Source organism: Lonchura striata, chromosome 3 (genome assembly GCF_046129695.1).
Source record: "Lonchura striata isolate bLonStr1 chromosome 3, bLonStr1.mat, whole genome shotgun sequence".
Lineage (NCBI taxonomy): Eukaryota > Metazoa > Chordata > Aves > Passeriformes > Estrildidae > Lonchura > Lonchura striata.
In genome coordinates this window covers 77,966,185-77,989,737 of record NC_134605.1, presented here as the reverse complement: position 1 = coordinate 77,989,737, position 23,553 = coordinate 77,966,185, and the positions used below count along the sequence as shown (strand labels likewise).

Here is a 23,553-nt window from a genome sequence, read left to right as displayed (position 1 = left end):
CCCTTTGCATATGGCCAGTTGTTGGGAAGAGGAATTCCTACCCAAGAAATCCTGCTTCACACTGTGTTCCACTATGCCACCAAATGCCTCAGCTTTTAAGAATAGCCTTAAAGTAATGGCATATCGGTGGTTTATTACTTTGCCATCACATTTGCATTATTTCTTTAAAGCATTGCTTATTTATGAGGTGATTTAATGATCTTATAGCCATTACAGAGACATTGTGAAGCACAACTCACTGACATTTAGATGCTACTAAAGTGCAAATTCCTCTGGAATACTTTTCTTTGATGCATTGTGCAGTAGGAGGAATTAAGAGGACATAAAAGTGAAGAAAAGCATGCTCTAAATTCAAAGTAATGATCAGTCTAGCCTAAGATTAATCATCCATAGTTGTTTTATAGGGAAGTAATTGATTGCTGTACCTATAGCATAGCCTAATTGGGTAGTAGAAGGGAATGAAATTAGTACATTAAAATGTTTTAAATCAGCTAAATAAACGTATTACGTGGTGCTTAACCATGTTTTCTCATGTTCCTGGGAAATCTTCCATGTGTAGTTGAGGATCATAAAGATGTTTTCTGAACTGTACATTTAATGTTCTTTTTTCACTATGAGATATTATAGCAAACAAAATGGGTTTCAGCATGTTAAATTTACTATGTAATTTTACTTGGAAATGAGTTTTTTAACTTGCAAAATGAGCTACTGAACATTAAGATCAACTGGTGTGAACCTGGCCCAGAGAAACATCCCTTTCCCTCACTCCCCAGCACTACCTGAAGTTATTCCATACTTGCCCATAGAATTATTTGATTTATGAGTACACCTCATCTAAGTTAGCAACAGGCACTAGTCCTGAGGAAATCTAATTTTATGAAGGCAAAATGCAAGACCAGGGGGACAGGAGTGCATAGGATATTATACACACACGTCTGGTCCCATTTGAATGATTGCTGGCTCTGTTACCAGTGCCCAAATCTGATCATGGCTGTCTTCACCTCACTGCACCAGGACAAGGGCAGGGCAGTGTGTTAGTGCTGGACCCAGATTGCCTCCTGGCTCTGATCCAAAATCCATTCTTCCTGAGGAAACCTGTGAAGAGCATGCCAACCATCTCACTGCCAGTATTTCTGAGTAATGTGATACATGACCACCTGCACACCAAATAATCAAACCTGGGGGAAAAAAAAAAGGGAAGGTTGTAGTGGGAAAACTTGTTCTACCCTCAGATGTCATATCCATTTACTGCAGGTAGAGCTGGGCTGTCTCCAAGCTGCATCATGTGTCACTTAGTTTAGGTAAATCAGATCACCAGCACCCCAGCTGCATTCCTCAAACCCAGACTGAAGTAGCTCTTTGCCCCCACCTGTCATCTTCCTCCCCACTCAGTCATTATTTATTGACCAGGCCTTATTTAAGCTTAGTTGTTCCATCAGTAAGTCAAGGTTTTTTCATCTCTGAGCATCTTTTAAGAAGGTGTGAATTCTGTAGTGTGAGGCCCAAGGGGTCACAAGTTTGTTTTCTGCTTTCTGACTTGCAGGCAGGGGATACTGCACTCCATGTAGCTGCTGCTCTAAATCACAAGAAGGTGGTGAAGCTCTTGCTGGAGGCAGGGGCTGATGCATCCGTTGTCAACAATGTAAGCAAGACACAGAGTTTCTTTGGTATTTTATATTAATGTAGAGTCTCTCCAATGTTCCTCATAGGCTTAGTAAAAAATACTTGGTTGTGAAGTGTTGAATTATATCTGGGTAAATTAATGCAATTAGTCACTTACTCTTGCACACTTGGTTGGAGAAATTTCATGTTTCCAGTAGCTTGTGTTTTGAAGAAAATGCTGTTTTCTTTTTTCTCTCAGGCAGGCCAGACCCCTCTAGAGGTTGCCAGGCAGCACAATAACCCCGAGGTTGCGCTCCTGCTCACTAAAGCATCACAGGTACATTACACATCTTTCCCCAACACACACATATACACATGGAGCTGAGCCACTTAATCTTGGGAGGCTGCATCCCCTGCTCCTTGTCTTCTGCTGGCATTTTGGGCTGGGCTCAGGTTTATTGACATAGCCTTTCAGCCCCCAAGGCGATGAAGGTGCGCAGAAGTGTTGTCAGAGGTCTTTGTGTCCTGACTGGCAGAGGGTGGTGCAGTCAGAGGCACTTGTTCCCTGCAGTGGCCCAGAAAGTTGCCCTGTACCCTGAAGCTCCTGAGTTGTGTCACTCTGCTGGCTGCCTCAGGCATATCCCATCCCCAGAAGGGTGGTTAGCACTGGAGGATGCTTTGCAATGAGGACAAAATGTGTATGTCCTGTTTATACTTTGCAGCTGTGTGTGAAATGCTGCAATGCTCTTCAGGCCAGAAGGCAGGAGGGCGGGAGACCAGGCACAATCCTTGCCCTCCTCTTCCTTCTCACCTCTGCATGAAAAGGGCTGGGCTTGGCTTGGGAACCAGCCCAAGGACAGCAAAGGAGGTGCTCACCTTTCTAGGGGACAGCAGAGTGCCCCAACAGACTGAACTCAGTGCTGGTGTGTTTTCACAGCCATAAACACCCAAGCTGTTTGGCTCATCAGCGTCCATCTGGCAGTGCACTCTCTTTTATCTGCTACCTTTCAGACAAGGAAAAGTTATTCTCTATTATTTCTCTTCTGTGGTAGGAAGGAGCATGACATCACTGAGTAACAGTGTGGTCTGTCTTCAGGTCTCGCGTTTTAACCGTGGGAGGAGCCTGAGGAAGAAGAGAGAGAGACTGAAGGAGGAAAGGAGGGCTCAGTCGGTGCCACGGGATGAAGTGGTACAGAGCAAGGTAAAGCCTGGCATTGACAGCTGGATCTGCTGTAAGGAGGGACTGACAGGAAAACCCATTAAAGATTCAGTCTATTTGGAGCCATCACTATGCATGGCCCCAGTAGCTGCTTGAGGCAGTCTGTCATGCTCTGCTGCTAAAGCATTTCCCACTCACATGTGCAGAGCAGCTTAAAGCTGGGCAATTGAAGAAGAGGCTCCTTTTCTCCATCTCTGCAACTGCTCTGAACTCCCTGTCTTTGCTTCAAGCAGGGCAGTGTCTCAGCTGCTGATGACACACCAAGCAGCGACCAGCCCCCAGAGAGGAAGAACAATCTGAAGGATAAACCCCGGTCAGCCTCACCAGATCCCAAAGGAAAAAAGAGCAAAAAGAAAAAGCCAAAGGAAAAGGTATCAGTAGATTTAAAACAGCAGAGAGAAAGCAGGGATAGATAGGAAATTGCTGTTCAGAAGTGGTGTGGGTCCCTTTAGGGTCTTGGGGCAGCAACCTCATCATGCTCCTGGAGCAGACAGTTTTCATATAAAAGTGATTTTTGCTGTAACTATCACAATGGATTTGTCCTATTTCCACCAGGAATAATTTAGGAAAGGCAAAACACTGTTTTTATATTATGCAGGTTTCAGCACTCTCGGACCCCATCTCCCCAGCTGATCAGCAGACACTCCCCCAGCCCCAGAAGAACGTGCCTAAGCGCAGAAGTAAACACCACTGCTCTTCTCCACCCCCTCCCCACGAGGTCCGAGCCTACCAGCTCTACACGCTCTACCGAGGAAAGGACGGGAAGGTGATGCAGGTGAGCCACTGCCCTCACAGAGGGAGACATTGCAAGCAGCCTGTGGAGCTGGGACACGGGTAATGGATAGAAAATATGCTTTACTAACTGCACTCTCAGGGGCATGAAATTGTGACTTGGGATTGATTTTCCTTGCTTGGGCTTCAGCTGCATTTTGGCCTGAAGTCTGGCAAACAATAAGCTGGTTTTGTGCCTGTTCAAGAAGATATACTTAAGTAGTTTTGATCTGCAAAGATAAGGGGTAAACAGTGATTGGAAATGACATGAGAACTTTCATTATATACTTTGGAACATTAAGAGTTCTGACAGGAGAAAGAAATCTTCCAAGGAAAAGCAGCGTGTAAGCACCAAAAGCTTACTACCTAAGCCAAGAGGCTGAGTAAGCTCAATAGATTTTGTTCCAATTCTTTCTGGGTTTTGCAACATGTCTTTGGGTATTCTGTATTTACTGGGGGCAGGATTTCTATAGAAACTGGTAAACAAATAAACCTGGAGCTGCCAGGCCATGTGCATTTATTCCAGTTCAAAGAATAATATTTTAGTCACTTTATTATACAATTCATTACCAGTAGACATTTATAGAAAAGCATAAAAACAGTCATTAAATTATCCTGTAGACACTGTAAACATCTGTATTGTTGTTTTCTTAATATTGCCCTCCTGTTCTCCTGGAAGATCTATCCTTTAATTTCCTTCGCTTCTTGCATCCATCCACCCATCAGTTCTCATCAGTCCCTTCCTGTAGTTCAGAATTTCAGCAGACTCTGAAGACGTCAGACTTCTAAGGTTTTACTGGCTGTTTACTGCTTTCCAACCTCTCCATTTAATGTTTGAGAAATCCAGACAGGGGCACTATGGAATTATACTATAGCAGACATCAGGAAGGCTGGCGGACTTTCATACATTAAAGGCACAAAGGAGCAGAGAGGTGCAGAAGGACTTGGGGAGTAGAGAAGTGCAGAAAGCAGACAGGACTTGTATACAAATATTATCTATTCACAAAGATTAGCTTAATAGAGCTAGACTCCCATACAGTATTTACTGAAATACATGACACTCCTCTCTCCTTTTCTATTTTGCTTGTCTGTCTTCTTTGATCCCCTTAGGCCATGAATAGCAAACATAATTTCTGAAGTACATGTACTTCTGAAGCTTTCTTTAGTACTCAGAAAACCACCCACCTTTCTGTGCCAAGGGAATAACCCCCAATTTATGAAACATTGCTGTGGGGCTAAAGAAGAGAGGGAGGCTCCTCTGCCGACAGATTCAGAGCAGCTCCTTTGAGCTACTGGCACAGCCCCTGAAGGAGCCACTTTCTGCCTTTGAGCTACAGAGGAAGCTGATGAGGTTTAGCTCCTTGCTTAAGGGAGCCTTTTGTGCCCATCTCCCCGAGATTTAAATGTGGTCAGTGCAGCTGCCCTTGCAGAGGGGCCATGGGATGGTGCCACATGAGTCAAAGGCAGGCAGAGGAGTGCCCAGCAGTTGAATGCCAGGAGGGTGAGAGCAAACAAAAGCAGCGAGGCCTTGCCATCCAGTACTGAAAAAGGACAGAGCATAGGATTGGCATTAGGCTAAAAAGCAAATGCACACAACCCACGCCCATCCACAAAATCAAATGTTTACAACTGAGAATTACAGTATTGAGACATGGGGTATAGGCCTGTGATGTGGTATTCCATCAGCCAGCACACAGGGTCTGAGCTCAGTGCTGCTTGTAGCCCCAGTGAAATCAACACTGCTGTGTTAGTGTGTGTGACACATCAAATCAATCCCTGTGTAGGCTGTGCTTTTTAACTAACAGCCCATTTGCTGAGCTGCTGTCAGGAGAACACGGGATAGAAGAATCCAAGACTGAAGGAGGCTGTGATATGTTCCAAGTGTTCTAAGAGGGTGCTGGGGTGTAACAAGTAAATGTCTCATCATCACTCCTTTCAGGCACCCATAAATGGATGTCGTTGTGAGCCCCTGATAAATAAACTGGAGAATCAGCTGGAGGCAACAGTGGAAGAGATAAAAGCTGAACTTGGGACAGTACAAGATAAAATGAATATTAAGCTGGGCCAGATGGAAAGCAAAACTCAACATCAAGTAAGAACATGACGTGAAGTTCTGCTTGCCTATGATTTAGAAATATATCCTAAACTTAAATAATATTTTCATCGTAATGATTAATTTTTTGCTTCTTGTGTTGTAAAAGCAAACCTGAACTCTAATACTCAAGTCCAGGGAACTGTGACATTCCACTGGGAACTGATGTTGCAAACTAGGGTCTTGAGAAAAAACACATTTAATGTGTTAAGTGGCTTCTAGTGCTTCTTTGGACAACAAATCTTAAAAGGCTTGAGCCAATAAGAGGGAAAGAAGGCTGGTCTATGACTGATCATTTCATAATTGTCAAAATCCGTCTTGCTGAATTATGTATGCATTGAGATTCAAGATCCTCTAAATTACTTTTTGTTTTTAATTTAATAGTTGTTCATTGGTAATTTTGTGACTGAGCCTCTTTGCAAGCTACATCTAGATGTAGTTGGCAGCATTTCTTGAAATGAAGACTGAAAGACAGACTGTAATTTGATTTACAGGGTTCACAGATGGGAGTTTGGTTTCTAACACAATGACCTCAGCTGAACTGTGTTTTCCCCCACAGCTCCGAGTTTTGGACAAGCTCATGGCTGAGCGACTGTCAGCAGAGAGGACAGAGTGCCTTCACCGCCTGCAGCAGCACACGGAGCTGGAAAAGAGTGAGGGGGAGAAGCGGCAGGTAGGTCTTGAAACAGCTACTCCCTCTTGGTCCATCCCCTAGTACGTCAGTTCAGTTTCATTCCAGCAGGCAGAGAATATCAGAGATGTGTCACATCTGTTAAAACAGGTAAAATAGCTTCAAAGACCAAATTATTCCTACCCACCATCTTAGTCACTAAACCAAATTTATGAAGTTTTTGCATTAGAAATGAGGAACGTGAAATCCAGTCCCACTGCTGTAGTTTAATTTGGTGCATCTCTAGTGTAGGTTCTACAACAAAATACCATTTTTCTAATATAGTGATTTGCAAAAATTTCTAGCACTAAATTTTTCACAGTTGTGCTTTTAGCTTTTGCTTCATTAGAGGACATATGCAGAAACATACTCAAATGGTAAAAACAGCTAAGATCTGTGTTGCTCCTTTTCCTTCTCATCCGTTTGGTTGTGGGCCCTGGGAATCTCTCCCTTCTTCTCTTTCTGATCTTTTCTTCCCCCCCATGTATTAAAAGACTGAAGTTCTTTCCTCTGATGTTAGCAACATGGCACCATCTCCAAACTGTGTATTGCTGCCAGTAGGAAAGTTCTTTTTTATATGCTTGTTCAACCAGCAGTACAAGAAAAACTGCTCCCACAGAGATCCAGCTCTTGCCTTTCCAGCTTCTGCAAAAACTCACCATTTAAAACCTGCTGATAAATTTGTGTTTCTCCACTCATACAGATGAATTTAAAATACAGTTCATTTTCTCATTATTGGTATTCTTCCAAGAATTGAGAAATACACTTTGTGCTAGTAAAATGTCATGAGTGTTTGTAAGACCATTCCAAATCCAGGTAAAAAGACTGACAGCTGAGATAATCCCTGCATAGGATACTGATCAAGATACTTGGGTCTAATGTCCCCCAAACACTATTCTCCAAAGAAAAGTACTTACCAAACTAAGGCAGCTTTGATTTTTATTTTATAAGAGATGTTAAGTCTTGTATTGGCTTCTGAACATCTAGGCTTATGTTCCATCTCCTTGTAATCTCCATTTAAGACACAAGATGCTGGAGTGATACATCAGTGAACTGAATTAAGTGATGTCAACTGTTCCTGCTCATGGGTCTAATTGAAACATCTGAAAAAACAGAATTGGGCTGACTTTTATCCTGGTGCCTAGGAGGGCCTGACCAAAGTTAATGATGTCATATGAACAACAGGGTGAAAAGAGCTACTCCTATTTTAAATTATTTAAATGCATATGCAGTCGACACTTGCTAAGCATCTGTGTAATCTGAAAGCTGTTACTGATTTATCATTTAGTGGGGGACTCACCTCTATGACTGAAAGAACAGAGAAAGAAGAGGATGGTAATTATAGAAATAAAATAAAGCTGTTCCCCAGAAGTGTCTAATTTGAATTTCACTCTTAAAAAATGACCATGTAGTGTTCTTTGCACTTAGAAAGCACCATTGACTGTATGATTAAACAAGTCATCCCTGATAGAGTAAGCAGAGTTTAATTGGAAGTAGCATATTCGAATCTAAGAGGTGGTAGCTTGGACTAAAGAGACTGCCTTTCATAAGATAGTGCATAGTTCTCCACCTTTTTTGATCTGCAGTCCTTTAAATATTCCCAGTGGCAGCATGCACATCTGTACAGGGAGTCTAAGCCCACAGATACCCAGCTTGCTTCTCTTTGTCCCTGCCACATGTGCTCAGCAGCCCAGGAACCATACGATCTCATAATAGGATTATGTAATTTACAGTCTCTTTCTGATAGATTTCCTTGGTTGATGAGCTGAAGACCTGGTGCTTGTTGAAGATTCAGAATCTGGAGCTCAAGCTTTCTGGAGATTCCAGGTCATCAAGACCTAAATCAACTTTGTCCACTTGCGAGTCTCTCACTGAGACCCTGGATACTGACAACAACCCCAACAGTGCCAAGGACTGTAAAGCCAACCAGCCTGTGCTGCAGTCAGAGGGCTCCCACCAGCATTCCTATATCACACTTCCAAATAGCCTCTTGGAAGATGGGGGAAGGAGCAGAGTCCAGATGCCAGAACAAAGCTTTGGGCAACACTTTTGCATTAAACAAGATGGAGCATTGGGTACAACCACATCAGGTACTTAGCTGTCATATCCCTTCAAGGGCGAGCTCATTAACTGAGGGGTACTTGTATTACTAATACTACATAATTCTGGTGGTGTGCTTTTCCCCCTCCATATGCCTAATGTCTTGGGTTTTGAATATACCTCAAGGCAGCCACTGGGAATATTTTAAGAGGTGGCTGGGTGGAATTCCACTGACTATTCCTGATGCTTCTACTATGTCTTGGAAGCAAATGTCCTGGGGTGCATTGACTAACTCTTAAGCTTGGAAGCTTTCAAAGAAAAAGAAAAATGTGCAGAATGGCCAGGTGTTCACAGCCAAGTACAATGCTACCTGAGCCCTGGCTTCTGTAAAATACTATCTATATATCCCCTGAACACTATGCAAAGTGAACAGGCATGGATACCCCATCAAATAGAAAGGCATATGAGAGATCTTGTGGTGCTTGAGTGTGAGCTATTGTGCATTGGAACAGTTCAAAAGCATAGAAATGTGTGACCTTTCCAAAATTGCTGGGACTTCAAGTTTTGTAGAAGCAGGGAGTTCATAAATATCAGCAGATATAACCTACTTTGGAAATCTAGACTGACAGTTGTTACATGTCCTTCTGATGAAGTCACAGAATCACAGAATGGTTTGGATTGAAAGGGACCCTAAAGATCATCTTGTTCCAACCCCCCTGCCATGAGTAGGGACACTTTCCACTGCACCAGGTTGCTCAGAGCCACATCCAGCCTGGCCTTGCACACTTCTGAGAATGGGGCAACCACAACTTCTCTGGATAACCTGTGCCAGTGCCTCACAGTGAAGAATTTTTGGCTAATATTTATGTCCTTTTTCTGTTGTCCATCTGGCCCCACAGCTGCAATGCAGCACCTCTCTGCCTGGGCCAGTTTTTCTCCTTTAATGACTTTCTATTACATCACTTGACTTTGAAGATGCGATAAACTACTATAAGCCTGTAGAAGGTACACACAAAACCCCATCATTCATCAAACAGTGAGGTCTTCTGAGTGCTAAAATAAGTGCCCAGAGCTTTTCTTAATATGCTGTCTATAATTTGTTCTATAGGTACAGAGCAACAGGTAGTGGCTGGTGGACCAGTTTCTTCTTCTGCCCCTGCTCAAGATGTTAGGCCAAAGGACAAAGCTGTGAGTGCCAGCACGTTCCACAGGTTCCAGCAGGATCTGCCCTGCTCTGAGCTTTCGGGCTCCAAATTAAGACATGTTAAAGTTCAAGCTGCTTTGCAGCCAGGGACTGAACCTGCAAAGACAGAACTACAGAGCGGCTGCTTCATTGACAAAGGAACTCAGACGAAAAGGTCCAGCAGAAGCGGGCAGTCACGGCACAAAGCTCTGCACCATGCTGGGGCACAGCAGGGCCAGGAGCAGCAGCCCTCAGCCCTGCCTGCCCCTCCGCTCAGAGACACCTCCCAGGCCCTGGAGATAACCCAGTACTTCTTTGAGGCCGTTTCCACGCAGATGGAGAAGTGGTACGAGCGGAAGATAGAAGAAGCCAGGTGCCAAGCAAACCAGAGAGCGCAGCAGGACAAAGCTGCGCTCAAGGAGCACATCAAATGCTTAGAAGAGGAGCTGAGCAAATTAAGGACTAAAGTGCAGAAAGAGAGCTAGCACCTGCCAGGCAGCTAACCGAGCAACAGGACTCACTGTGCAACCTGCTGTATGGGAATTTGGAATATAGATATTTGTAGTGCCTGTTTCATCCAAACACAACACTCTATTTCAGGAGTAGAAATAACTTTGGAAACTCCATAACTGAGGAAAGTTCATATGCAAACTATATTGATAACAAAAAGATGCTGCAGATTAGATCCTTTCTTTGTTATTTCCAAGAGTCTGTCAATATTGCACTCTCAGTTTCCAGATGCTGCTTGAAACCAAACTGCATTAGTAACCAAAACTGTATTCTGAAAAGGGAATTCCCTTACTTCCACACAGGACAGACTAGAGGGTTCTACTATATGCCACATGTAAACACGTAGTGTTACCAGTACTGAAATAAATCCAAGATATTTGAAAGTTTTTGACAGAATTACTTAGTGATGAAGGGCTATTGATCCTATTTTAGCTACTCCCAGTGTGTCTCTCTAGTCAGTGGAGAGAAGCTAAAGAACCCACTCCAGTTACAAGCCCAGGTAGCTGACAGATGCAAGCTTCTAGCTGGGAGAGGGCAGGCAACCATGAAGGGAGGTGCTAAGGTAAATCATCCTATTAGGTACAGAGGCTTCAGCTACCACTTTGCCTTTCTGTTGGTTTTCCATTATTAAAACAAGTGCTAAATTTGATTTGTCTTTTTTTTTTTTTTTTTTTTTTTAATGGTGTCCTGTTTGCAGAGTTCCTTGTGGTTACAGTGTTGTTGGGACTCTACTCCAGTAATCTGAGAAATCTTGTTTTGGATGGCAAGTATTTTACTGTAACTGTGGTCTATTCTTTAGGTTGAATGTTTATATAAATATTTTTTCCTTCAAGCAGGAAATGGCTAATAGTGTCCTATTGAAGAAGCTTGAAAAAGTCCTTTATCTAAGAAAGTGAAAGCTTGGCTCCCTGTATTCAAATTTTATTTTTCTGCAGTCAGGATTTTTGCCCAGACTGCTTACCTTTTTTCCTCTGAATGATTCGTCCTCTGTTTTTTTTCCCTTCTGTCTCTAAAAAGGAGACCAGGCCCTGATAAGTCTACAGGTTTTAGGACAAACAGTCCCACAAAACAGCACTCAACATTTTAAAGTTTTATTATTGTGTTTTGTTATAAAATCAGAACTTTCATTGACCAATGCTGTCCATGCTGACAGACTCCAAAAAATCTCAAGGCACTATAACTATTGCCTTTGCACCCCTTTAGGGTTTCCTCCTTACACGTCTGAGAAGGCTCCATCACATTCTGCTAGAAATGTAAGTTTACTTACCAGATCATGATAGAACAACTGTTCAAAATTAGTTCCAACACAGGATGGTACTGTTATGCCAAGGAGAAAAATACTTTTTTTTTTGTACTAAGGAGCTCTGAAATCAATACTGAAGAATGTCATTCACTAATTAGTAATTAAACTTTTGTCTTCTTAGCAGATGTATAAAGCAAAAGAAGTCATATTATACAACAATATTTTTAACGTTGCTATTAATGCACTATCACAAGAAGAGAAGTGTATCTGTGGCTTTGGAAATACTAGTTTTCTTGCCCTGACTTCTGTAGTCTAGTGTAGACACTTCGGTATGTTTACAGTTCTGTTTAAGCTACAGTAGGAATGCAGAAGCATGCTATTGAAAATTTGTATCACCTGGCTGAAGCTAATGTTTTGCCAAGCAATTAAAGTAAGTGTTGCTCAGAAATGTGTGGTGTAACATTTTCTAGCCACAGAAAATTCACAGTCCCCTCAGTTGACACTGAAGGGGGAGCAGAAGATTGGACTTCAACTTCTAAGCTTTTTGTTTGTGGTTATAAAACACAAAAATGAGTCTGCCGTCTTGCAGAGGGAGGCTGCAGGGATTAAGTGCTGTCTGTTGGCTGGTGCTGGTACCCCTTTCAGAAGTTACAGGCGCAGGGCTGAGCTGAGCACAGATCAGACACAGGCTCCTGAGCTTGCCCAAGCCCCAGGGAGAGGCTGTGGCTTTAGCTCTACTTCCCATACAGACCACACTGGACCACACTCATAAGTCCAAGTAACTAACTAAATCCAAGTAATTACCAAGTAATCTAAGGCAGTAACCAGGCAGCAGGTTACTGATTTTAGAGGTTCTCTGAAGCCAGTGAGTGTATGGTAAAAGAAAGAGAAGCATTTCCTGCTGATTCCTTTCTATACCGCGCCCTTCTTCAAAACTGTGAAGGACTTTATAAAACAGGTGTGATCTACCTACCTGTCTCTTCAGGTAACTTTATTTACCCTTGCAGGCTGTACTTGGACTCTTTAAGGCTTCTGGCTGGCAATTTTTTACTTGGCAAGCACACAGAGCGGTGGAGATGTAGGGCAGCAGCACTCAAGAGGTCAGCATCTGTCCAGAGCCCTGCCTGTCAATCCTACCTCTGGATTACATGCCCACAACCTGGAAATGTATAAACTGGGAGTCAGAGGGGTAATGCAGGCTCAGGGCTCCAAAAGGAAAGCACCATCGTGAGGCAGCAGGGTAAAGCCTCCTAAATAAGGAACAGAAATCCAAGCACTGGCTGAAGGGGAAGGGAAGCCTACTGTGGTAATGGCCAACACTGGTTATGGCTGTTCAATTAAAATACCTTTGTAAGCAGCACTTTCTCTTAACACGAAAAATAAATCCCCAACACAAAAGTGTTCTGTCAGTCTGTTCTACCAGAAAATGTTAATAAAATGTAAATTTTTAATGGAGCATTTTTAGATATGTATTTTTCCTACTGACTGAAGCTCAGAGGCTTCAGTCTATACAGATCTGAGCCATAACTCCTGCTCTCAACTGGGGCATTCCTCCTGTAGCCTGAAATTCTGTCCTGTCCCTTCCCTGGTGCCAGTGGTGATACCTATTTACCTGATATGCTGCCAGTTTGTGCAACTCAGCCCCTCTGCAGAAAACCACCTTGAAACAGGGATGCTCCCCAAGGGAACTACAATAGCAGAGTGGGAGAGGGAGTAGTTCCTGCATGTCTTGGAATCACAACCTAAAACAATCAGGCATTGATCTACTGCTGCCTGTCTAGCTATGTGGAGAAAATCCCCAGCTCATGCAGGCATTTTTAAATTATATGGAAAAAAAATATATACTACAGCTTAAGGAAAGTGAGAACTGTTGCAAGCTAACAATTAGAAGTAGTATAACATTTGACTAAACAAACCAGAACTTTTGCAGTTCGTATTTTCTACCTGTAATTCTTCTTTATATATTGACTTTTAAATACTAGTTTGAAGGTACTTCGTAATAAACATCTCTGGGGCTAAAATCTCCCATTTTCATAACTAAAGGCCTCCCCTTTTACGTTTAATTCAGCTACTACTGAAAAGTAACATCTACATACAAACCATTTTTTTAATGTTTGTTTGTTCTGCACCAATTTATTTATCCCAAATTCTTTTTTTAATCACGAATTTCAGTGAAAATCCCTGGCACAGTACATGAAGAGCTGTCATTGTGAATATTAACAATTTCAGCTACCACAGACAAAATAATCTGGCATATATTTATTTTTCATTGCACTGGCATTAACACAGCTGTCGTAATTTTTGGTGCTTTCTGCTTTTCCTGCAGCACATGCTACATCATCCATGCAGTTCTTTAATGTCCTTTGTGTCCAAGTGATTTCCACTTCTGAGGGTAGCAAAACTGAGAAATTGATGGGGAAGGGGAAAAAATAAAACTCCCGCTGTGAAAGATTCCTCCTTCAAACATTACTAGCAAAGCCTGCCATTTTAACCACATTCTGGAAAAAACACTGTGTCTATTTGCAATAGATAAAAATTAAACTGTCAATAAAATGATGATCATGATTTTGCCAGCTTAAGTGTTCTCTGAAGTTCCTGAAGTTGCATGTTGCCTTGAGTAATCATCATCCTGATTGCATCCTGTAAAACAGATTGGAATCTAGTGAACTGTATGTCTGTACACAGCGTGGGTTTTACACAAGCATGCAGACTATTAATGCATTAAAATACACACAACTCTTACTGGCACTACTGTCATTTACTTCTAACCTAACACTGCTGTCTCTGAAATGGTTAAAAACCAGGTCAATAAATGGATTAATTTTCTCCAGTTCTGCAACAATGTACTTGGTTGTGGCTTTTGTTTAAAACTCAGTTTTTAATAGGATTCAAACCCCTAATGTTTGCTTTATGCCTGTGTATGTACTGCCTTTGCAAGCCAGTAGTGAGAACAGCACACAAGCATTATGGAGATGGGTTTTACACAGCAGGTGTGGGTTTCTCTCAACACTGTCTAAGGGCTCTAAGGCTTTGTCTGCATAGCTCAGCCACCAATTCCTTGGGCGCTGGCTAGAAAAGGGAATGAACTAGGAAGCAGACAACAGGAGATGTACAAGAAATGTGAAGGTTTCTGCATTTCACACTGGCTTCACATCCTTAACCATCCCACCTGATTGTATGGTGGTTAAATATAAGTGAAATTAAAGCAAAATAAAAAGCTATAAAAAGCTTAACTGTTATTAAGTTTGTGTAAGTTACCATATATACACATGGTTTTCCTAATCTGTGATTTGACTGAGTATTTATTGTTTAGGTTTTTAATTCCAGATTATTCTCTGGAAATTTGAGAAACATTACTATTGCTAAGAGAGGGAATAATGTTTAGAGATGCTGGATTATTTCTTCGCATAAATGAGGAAACAGTAACCAGGCACTTTTCACCCGTCTGGAAGCTACACCTATAAAACAAACCGCCAGGACACAGGACAGGACAGTGCAGCGACCTGCCCGAGGGCAGGCGATCAGATGCGGATTCCCAATCCTCACCTCTTCTGTGGCATCCTTATTTCTCTTGAATTCCTCCCTGGCCCAGTCCTTTAAGTAGCGGCGATCCTGCTCAGCAGGGACGTCCCGGATGGCGCGCAGGATCTTGCGGTACAGCTGAAGGACCTGCTGCCGCCTCAGGAACTGGCGAGGAGAGAGCCAAGTCTGCCCGCTGCCCCAGCACAGCGAGCCGCGCCCTCGGCGCTTTGCTTCGAGGGGTATTTAAACAGCCACCGATCGCTCCTGCAGAACGCGGCCTGCCGAGCCCCCGCGCCCGCCCGTACCTGCCTGAGGGTGAGCGCGCCCGGCGGGAGCCGCGCGGCCGCCATGACGCGCCTGCGCCCCTGCCCCGCACGGGGCCGCCGGGCCCGCCCCGCGCGGGCGGCGCCAGGCCGCCATCTCCCGCCTCGGCGCGGCCGCGCCAGCTCGACCGACCCCAGGCGCAGGCGGCGGAGCTACAAAGAGCGGTACCTCTCTTTATTAGAACAGACGGTACAAGATGCATAGCCTCTGCAATGAAAAATCACGTCCGTGCTCCAAGACACCGGATTTATTAAACATCCCCAACGCCTGCCTCGGACAGGGGCAAACTTCACAGTGTAAAGTGGTAAGGCTGGGATCAGTACTTTTTTTTTTTTTTTTTGGTTGAGTAAAACCATCTGCCTCTCCTGCTCACCACTCTTTCCTTCCCAGAGGCACCTCCACACGGGTGATGCTGAAAAGTCTTATTTGCAAGACACTTCAACTTCTAATGCATAAATGCCTTCCCAGGAACAAACCTGGTTTTACTTATGGCAGGGAGGGAGAGACAGGAATAGTATTACCTCTATTTTTTTTTAATAGGTAATAAGTTATTAGAAGAGAAGTTGAGACAAGCTTTAAGTTTCTTGTGGGAATAGCAGGAGACAGCCTCACCATTGCATAACTGTCCTCTGACAAAAGTGGGAGGATGCACCCAAACCATTGTTCTTACACAGTCTCTGCCCCTGGGCAGCTCCTGAAGGATAATTCCAGTTCGGAAGAGCTTTATGACCCCTCCCATGAAATGCAGTTTCTTTGTATTTCAGCACTTCAGCAGCAGCAATCGGGTCCTGACCTTGTCTACAAAGTCTAAAGAGTGTCAGAGGCAGTCACCAGCTCAAACCACTGTCTGAGGGCATCGCTCAGAGTTTCTGGGAGCGCGTTCACATCTCTAAGGATCATGTAGAACGGGAATGGGAATTCTTCCATGTAAGATCTGATTTCAGGCAATTCTCCAGGTCCTTTGAATATAGGTACTTTAATGTCCAAAATAGAATCCTGTAAAAAAAAGTGCTGATGTTACTACTAAATGACACACTATTCTGTGATCACTGATAGAATTTACCCTATTTTCTAAGTACTTGTAATTCTCCCCCATTAGATTAGAAGTTAATAAAATACTTTTAAGATGAAACGCTTCAAGTGTTCAGTGGTAAATCAGAGCAGAAGCTGCATATAAATCAATTAAATGCTTTTGCCCTTTTCGATAGAAGTGTACTAATCCATGAATTATAGGCTAGAAGAGACTAAGCCTAAGCTTCTGCAACACCAAATTCTGTAAATCAATTCTGTCTTTTCTTAGCATTTTATGATTTGAGTTTACTGTTGGCACTTTAGTTTTATTAATTTGATGCCTTCCCAAGAGAGTCTGTAAGCTCTTTAGTGCTGAGTTGAACTCGTATTTGTGTAGTGCTCTAACAGAAGACTCTTTAGCAACTTCACAGTATCTCAACAAATACTACAAAGACAAAAATCAGATTAAACTCCAGCTATGTTTCTTGTAAAATAACTTCTTAGTTAATAAATGTTATGGAAAACACCTTTTTTCCCCAGGAAAAAAAAACCTATGAGAAACACCCAGAATTTTCACTTGACACTACAGCCAGGTTTCATCAGAACCTTTCAGCTGTTTGTCAGCAGGAGAACTGTTAGTTTTTCAACACTAAACATAGCAGATGAGTTTTGCATGCAAAAATAAAGATACAGGAAGAAAACATAAACCACAAAATTAAGAGTCTTTACCACATAATTCTCTATCAGGCTTATGTTTGCTCACTTACTGCACTAAAGAGCCTTCCTGAAACACTCCCATATATTTAAGCTCCCCATTCAATGATATCTTTTCTTCTCCCATTACCAGATGCAGGACTCAGCTTTCCCAACTGAGGCACTAAATAACTCTCACATACTCCCTTCTGTCTAATGTTTAATCTCATACTGGCTCCAGCTGTCATGTCAGTTGGGGACTGCTGTCAGAAATTATCAAGCTGAATCAGAGCTGAGATGGAACAAAGCATCTCTCAAACTCCAAATCTGTCAACCTGCCAGCTGCTTCCCTGGTGGCCAAGAGCTACAAGTATTCCGTTTGAAGACAGAAGCTCTTAGCCTTTCTGTGGCATGGAAGCTGAGATTTTTTTTTTTTAAATACAAAAGATAAAAAGCACAGTAGGAAGAAATGGTAGATCTGACAGACGTGGAAAACTGCATTTGGGTTCAGTATCTCTGACCTCTACAAAAGATAAGGTAGCTGTATGGCACTATAAAAGACAAGAAAAAGATTTGTATCAGTTTCTTATTCACTGCAGTGAATACTTCTCCCTTGTTCACTTACCCGGGAATTAGGGTTGTCCAACACTACAAAAATAACAAAGATATTGGCATTCCGAGCTGCTTGAACTGCTGCTGTCACCCGTTCCTTGCCTTCCAAGAAAAGGCCTCTTCCATCAGATACAATCAAAAGCAGCTGTGCTGTTTCTGAGCACAAAGAACATTTAAAATTCCAGTAAGTTCAGAGTAAAACGTTTAAAAGGCAAAAACCCCTATTTTGCTGTTTGGCCTGTGGGTATAATGGAAAAAGGAGTATTCCTAAGGAAATTAACTCTTGATCAAATAGGATTTTGTCAAGTCAGTCCAGTTAGTCTGAAGTAAACCTTCTGAAACATCAGACATAGCACCCATGCTGGGTTCCTCGGCACCAACTATTTCTGAAGACGTTACTTGACCCAAGTTACACCTAGAGTCAGATATATCCCTCTAGAGGTACATTCTAAGTTATGGATCTGTCATCCCTTAATTACACGTAAAACCACAGTAATTACAGTCAGGAATGTATGCCCCAGTTGTTACAGAGGGATGCAGAACACACTTCTGCAGCCCTGCCCCAAATGTGACAGGGCTTTGTCTTTTTACAGAAAGAGGTGATGGATCCTACAGCCTTTTCTCTTGCCAGCTCCTTAATCCTAAGGAGCCGATTGCTGCTTCATCCCTGGCTAGTTTAACAGAACTGGATGCTGCTCTCAAAATATTGTGACACCCTGGCCACCCTGTGGCAGAACAGCTGTGGATTATAAATCCCAGACTGTCCAGTTCTTGGAGTACTTCAACAACAAGAACTTATAAAAAATACAGGTGCCACCATGACAAGCTTTTAACTATCACATAACAATATTTTAGACTAACTAGGGGCAGACATGAGGCAAGCAGTTTTCCAGCTTTTCTTGGAAGTTCAAGCAGCTCATGACCTAAAGCTGCAGGACAGTGAAGGGCAGGTAGGAGGCAAATTCTGTCCTCAGAGCAGTGTGATTCTGAACGCCTAGAGAACTCAAGCAGGATAAGTGTCTGGAGAGTCATGGTCCTTAGGAAGCTGGACAATGCTCCAAGCTGGCACTGTCTACGCCTTAACACAGTCTGCAATCAGGAGGTAAAGGGAGACACGTAAGATGTGCTTTTTTAAAAAGTCTTACACAAAATTTTAATGAATTATTGACAAATATGAAGTAGGTGTCACCCAAGTTTTGAGCTAAATTTCAACCAAACATTGCTTTTGATAAAGCAAAACCCAAAGCTCTAATGCAAGTGATATTTCAGTCCCAAGAGTCTTCCTGGCAGGATTCTACTTCAGGACTGTAGTGAGCATTCCACTGCCATGGCAACAAGCACAGTAACACAAAAAAACTCACCCGGATTAATATTTTGAGACAACTGCTGTGCTGCAGCAAACATATTTGCTGATGATTCTAGAAACTGCAGAGGAAATAGATAAGAAAATCAAGTTATCTCATCATAAAAATAATAAACTTTAAAATGTAAACATGTCTAAAGAACACCTTTCTCTATTTTAAATGCTAAGTCTGACCACTTAACACAGATACGGTTCTTAGAATTAACTCCTGCTTTAAATTTATTAAGTACTTTTGAACTAAAGAATCTTCAGAGAGCCTTCAAACAGAATTTATTTTTTTCACAATACTAGCAAAGCCATCAACACAGTACACTGCTAACGAGATTAATGGCATCATTGAAAATATACAACCTATTTCTAAGTTGAACTTCTTGAAACAGAAGTATCTAGTTTAATACTTCCCATTAAAATTAAGAACATCAACAATATTTTAGGACTCAATACAGAGAAAGGTGAATGCTTAAAAGTGGTATACAACAGAACTAAAAGTGAGAACACACTCCACGTGTTATAAAACTATGACCATTTTATTTCTTTGTTACCTACCCTGCTATCAGACTCTCAAATACAAAAAACTAGTAAGTGTTACAAAGTGATCATAAAACCATGAAACTGCTGATATCTTGTCTGGAAGAGACTGGCAAACCTGTTGCCCTAGAGGCATTCTTGTGTACCTGGGCTATTTTTGTTTTCTTCTGCTGAAACTTGCAAAGACGCAGTATCCGTGTCCCTGACTGGTCACTGAACTGCTCATGGAACGGGTGCAGCAGCTGAACACTCTCTCCAAAGCTTCAGAAAAAAAGAGAAAATTACAGCATGAAACTGGTATTTACATTCAGCTCTGAAATACTGAAGAAAAGTCAAGATTTCAAATAAACTCACCTACACACAGCAATTTGTCCCACTTCTAGAAGAGTCAGAGCATTTCCAATAACTGCTAGGGATTCATATGCAAGCTATTAAAGAAAAAAGTTGCATCAAAAATAGCATAGTCAGTACTCAAAGCCCAGTATTAAATATGAAGAATTTTACTGAAATTATTTTTCATCATCTAGAAAGATAGTTGAAGAGACTGGCTATCCTTTTGCCTGTCTTATGTAAGATAGTGCAATAAAGAGACATTAGTTCTGCTTGAGGGCTTCAGCTGATTGATTTAGACATACCACTTTAGGTAGGCTAATGAAATAAATAACTGTTCAGAAGGAAACAAACCATTTTAATTAATAAAAACCCTACAAGTGGGCTATGATGAATGGATATTTAGTGCTCCAATGAACTGCTAGATAAGGAAGTTTTGGCCTTTTGTAGACCACAAAAAGTAGTTTTACAGTGGATATGTACATCTCTAACAAACTTAACAGCTCTTCCTTTCAGCTAGGTTTCACTGATATTTTGTGAATAAATCTCTTAGGCATGAAGTGACAAGAGGTCAAGCACATGGACTGGAAAAATAGGTGCTTTGGAATTGGGAGACTTTCCAGCAGCTACCAGCTCTGTATGAAACAAGTTAGCAACTGCGATATGCATCAATGACAGGTGGTTTCTCCGTACTCCTCCCAAGGTTTTATTTTACCTGTTTAGAGTGATTGTCAATCATACTAGAGGAATCATCAATAGCCAGGCAAATCTGGTACTGTCGTTTACTGGGCTTGGTCCTTCGCAGCCAGATCTTGTCTTTTCGGAACTGACTGGCGATGTACGGGATCACTTTGCGCATGTTCAGTCTCTTCCCAGTTCTGTAGTCTCCTCTGAAAGTTGAGAAAAAAGACATAGTGACAGGGGTTATCAGCAAGTATCTCATTCTGGAAATCCATGGTCTATGCAGCATACACATCAAATATTTTTTTTTAAACTACAAGTCCAATATTAGCAGTTTTAATACTGATATTTCGTTATAGATAAAAATATTGTCCACATTTATAATGTAAGATGGATATTCATTAGTTTTAAAAGAAGTTTATATCTGGGTACCTAAAATGGAAGGAAGACCTTGAATTTACACTCCACCAGTTTGAAACAAGTCTATATGTCTTTAAAAAACAATCCTTTAATATTATGAACTATGTAAAACATTTTGACATTTAACATAATCTTTGACTAAGTTCATTAATCACCTGTTGCACAGGAGAAAAAAAAAAGTAGGAGCCAATATCCTCAGGATGGGTCCTGACTACTATATCATATTTGCATTTCATAAAATAACCTAATGCTCCTATACAAGGAAATTGAAGGCATTTGCAAACAAGAATAACTACTGTAATGAAAGAACAACATAAAGCTGCACAATTACAGAGGTTAAAGTGCCCCAATTTAATGAGTTTTAAGAAATCAGAAGCCTCAGAAAGACCCAACTTACTTCAGCTTGGCAGCCTGAGTGGGTTCCAGGATGAGTCGCAGCTGTTCACAAAGCTGCTGTGATAGAGGAGCTGTCAACACTAAATACTTCTGCCACAGCTGTGCTGCTTCCTTCTCCTACAATATCACACACATTAAAGTGAATTATGAAAGAACAAAACAAGTTGGGTAGCACTGTCTGAAGAAAGAAACCAAACCTCAGTGCACTAAGGGGAAGGCAGTAACCAGCTAAAACTGAGGGTGTCTCACATGACAGTCTGCATTCACATTCAAAAGAAGATCTGAAACAGCATCTTGCTTCAAGAATAATGCAGTATGTTTTTCAAAGTAAGTTAAATGCAACAACATAAATAGTATCTCTATCATGTGATTTTGAGTATTTAGATTCCAGCTTGCTTGGATTCCTCAATGTTTTAGTAGTAAAAGAAGATGAAATAATGCAATGAAGGATTCTTATGACAGTTTTATATTCAAATAAGATCACAAACCTCCTCTGGAGTTCCAGGCTGTTGTGTGTGCCAAGCTTCCAATTGCTTTTCAAGTTCCTTTCTTAGGTCTTCAGGATCTCTAATGATGTGCTAGAAGTGGAGTTATGAATTTTATGAGACAGAAAAATAAGTTTACACATCTGGTGATCCTCAAAGTATAGCAAACTATAAAGAAAGGAAAATGCATTGCTCTCATTCTTATAAACAAAAAACACCCAAATATCTAAATGAAGATTCTAAATCACCATGTTTTTTAATAGTTTCTATGTACATGAAGGATAAATACCTCCCCACAAACATCTCCATATGTGATTTAATCAATATAGAAACAAAGCTAGGAACATCTATGACACTAATACTGAATACAATAAAATATAGAATTTCAAGATAAATCAGTGAAATGATCTTGAGAAACACCAGATTTATCAACAGTATAATGGAGACCAAACTATTGAGCACTAGACCTAACTAGTATCTTTGTAAACATAGTATACTTCATTTAATTATATTTTTTTACAAGCTTCATTCAAACCACTTGAAGATTGAATGACATCATCCTCCTTACATGGCACCAAATATTATTTGATAAACCAGTCTGTTAAAGGACACGCAAGCTTCCTGATACTTCTTTTACTCTCACTGTGTTTTCAGTGACAGTCTCTGTCCCTGACTTACAAACCCCAGTTTGGCAGAGCCTGCAGGTTATACAGACCATGTATTGCAAAGAGCAATACATGGTCTGTATAACCTGCAGGCTTACAGACTAAGGAAAATAAGTCCATGACTCTAAACTCAAAAGTTACAGTAACTTGTCATTCCTCAAGAGGCAGCAGCTGTCCCACTGGTCACCTACTGCACGTTTAAGGAAGGGAAAAAGAAAAGACACAGAGGGGATTTCTCTCCTCTTCTTCTGCTGAAAGGTGAGAAGCTGCACTTTTCCCCCAGCTGCCTCTTTCCCTTCCCCTTTAAATGGTGCTGCAAGAGCTCCCTCTCCTGTTCCACCTTTTGCGTGCCAGTTGGAAAAAACCTGCAAACCACAAAGCCACAATTATTCTGACAACAGGAGAGCACTTGCATTCAGCAGCCTTTTTCCAAAAAGCTGCAATACTTGGCATTAAGATAGAAATACCCAGTGCAGCTGGCACACAATCCTTTCTGTGTTATGCATAGAAACAGTAAAATAGCACCCTCCATGTGTGTACTTAGGACACCATACTGTAAGAATAAAAGGTCAATCCTAAAAAAACCCAGACACCGAAAATATTTTTATTTTATCAACTGATTATGCATCACCAACTGCTTCTATGCCATAGGTCTTTATGATAAAATGTGCTTTTTCACAGAAGATTGCACTGGAAAACTGTGTTACAGGAAGCTCTAGGATCATCTAGACCATGGTATTTTTTGAATTGAGACATTCATAAAAAGCTCCAAAAGGTTCTACAATACCTACAATCAGCTGTTATAAAGAAGTACTATATTAATGTATAATGACTGAATTGGTTGAAAAAAGTAATTCTAGTCTTTTGCATTCACAGAGTTTAATTAACACAGGTCAAGTAAATCCACCTGTTTCTCCTGCTGTAGCTGAAAGAAGACAGACTGGGTATCCTACCTGGGGAATGTCCATCAGAAACTGGTGGGCTGTGTGTATGGTCGAGTCCTTGCTTCTCTCTGGCTTCTCCTCAGCCACCTTTAGTAGTTTTTCCGGTGCAGAGTCATTGACATCCTCTGAGTCAACAGTCTGGAGCTCTGGCTCCACGTCACCCGGTCCTAGAGCCACAAAACTAATTACTTAGTGGAGACTTCATGGACCACACATAATACAAGAAACAATATTGTATCTTGATTCTTT

The 23,553-nt window shown here is 41.6% G+C and overlaps 3 protein-coding genes across 11 annotated transcripts in view; 1 reads left to right on the top strand and 2 right to left on the bottom strand.

Moving 5' to 3' along the window:
- Positions 1 to 11,778, top strand: part of ANKRD6 (ankyrin repeat domain 6) — an 85,945-nt gene extending 74,167 nt beyond the window's left edge. For 5 of the 8 annotated variants that reach the window (XM_021545553.3, XM_021545533.3, XM_031504408.2 and 2 more), the window contains 9 exons: positions 1,544 to 1,642; positions 1,862 to 1,939; positions 2,699 to 2,803; positions 3,052 to 3,192; positions 3,420 to 3,596; positions 5,532 to 5,684; positions 6,244 to 6,357; positions 8,102 to 8,444; positions 9,503 to 11,778. In XM_021545553.3, the coding sequence (XP_021401228.1) occupies positions 1,544 to 1,642; positions 1,862 to 1,939; positions 2,699 to 2,803; positions 3,052 to 3,192; positions 3,420 to 3,596; positions 5,532 to 5,684; positions 6,244 to 6,357; positions 8,102 to 8,444; positions 9,503 to 10,062 (1,770 nt within the window). In that variant the 3' untranslated portion in view covers positions 10,063 to 11,778. The remainder of the gene's footprint in view (positions 1 to 1,543; positions 1,643 to 1,861; positions 1,940 to 2,698; positions 2,804 to 3,051; positions 3,193 to 3,419; positions 3,597 to 5,531; positions 5,685 to 6,243; positions 6,358 to 8,101; positions 8,445 to 9,502) is intronic. The other 3 variants (XM_021545561.3, XM_077782307.1, XM_031504406.2) reach the window with 1 other exon arrangement.
- Positions 11,779 to 13,574: 1,796 nt separating this feature from the next.
- LYRM2 (LYR motif containing 2) lies at positions 13,575 to 15,221 on the bottom strand. The gene is made up of 3 exons (XM_021545515.2): positions 15,158 to 15,221; positions 14,877 to 15,017; positions 13,575 to 13,970 (listed from the first exon to the last, which is right to left on the bottom strand). Exons 1-3 carry the CDS (start codon positions 15,200 to 15,202, stop codon positions 13,890 to 13,892), a joined length of 267 nt encoding a protein of 88 aa, XP_021401190.1. The 5' UTR covers positions 15,203 to 15,221; the 3' UTR covers positions 13,575 to 13,889.
- A 160-nt stretch (positions 15,222 to 15,381) lies between these two features.
- Positions 15,382 to 23,553, bottom strand: part of MDN1 (midasin AAA ATPase 1) — a 92,602-nt gene continuing 84,430 nt past the window's right edge. For both annotated transcript variants that reach the window (XM_021545486.3, XM_077782306.1), the window contains exons 94-102: positions 23,314 to 23,471; positions 21,699 to 21,788; positions 21,212 to 21,327; positions 20,429 to 20,603; positions 19,738 to 19,811; positions 19,530 to 19,644; positions 18,854 to 18,917; positions 17,506 to 17,648; positions 15,382 to 16,172 (exon numbers count right to left, since the gene is read on the bottom strand). In XM_021545486.3, the coding sequence (XP_021401161.1) occupies positions 15,984 to 16,172; positions 17,506 to 17,648; positions 18,854 to 18,917; positions 19,530 to 19,644; positions 19,738 to 19,811; positions 20,429 to 20,603; positions 21,212 to 21,327; positions 21,699 to 21,788; positions 23,314 to 23,471 (1,124 nt within the window). In that variant the 3' untranslated portion in view covers positions 15,382 to 15,983. The remainder of the gene's footprint in view (positions 16,173 to 17,505; positions 17,649 to 18,853; positions 18,918 to 19,529; positions 19,645 to 19,737; positions 19,812 to 20,428; positions 20,604 to 21,211; positions 21,328 to 21,698; positions 21,789 to 23,313; positions 23,472 to 23,553) is intronic.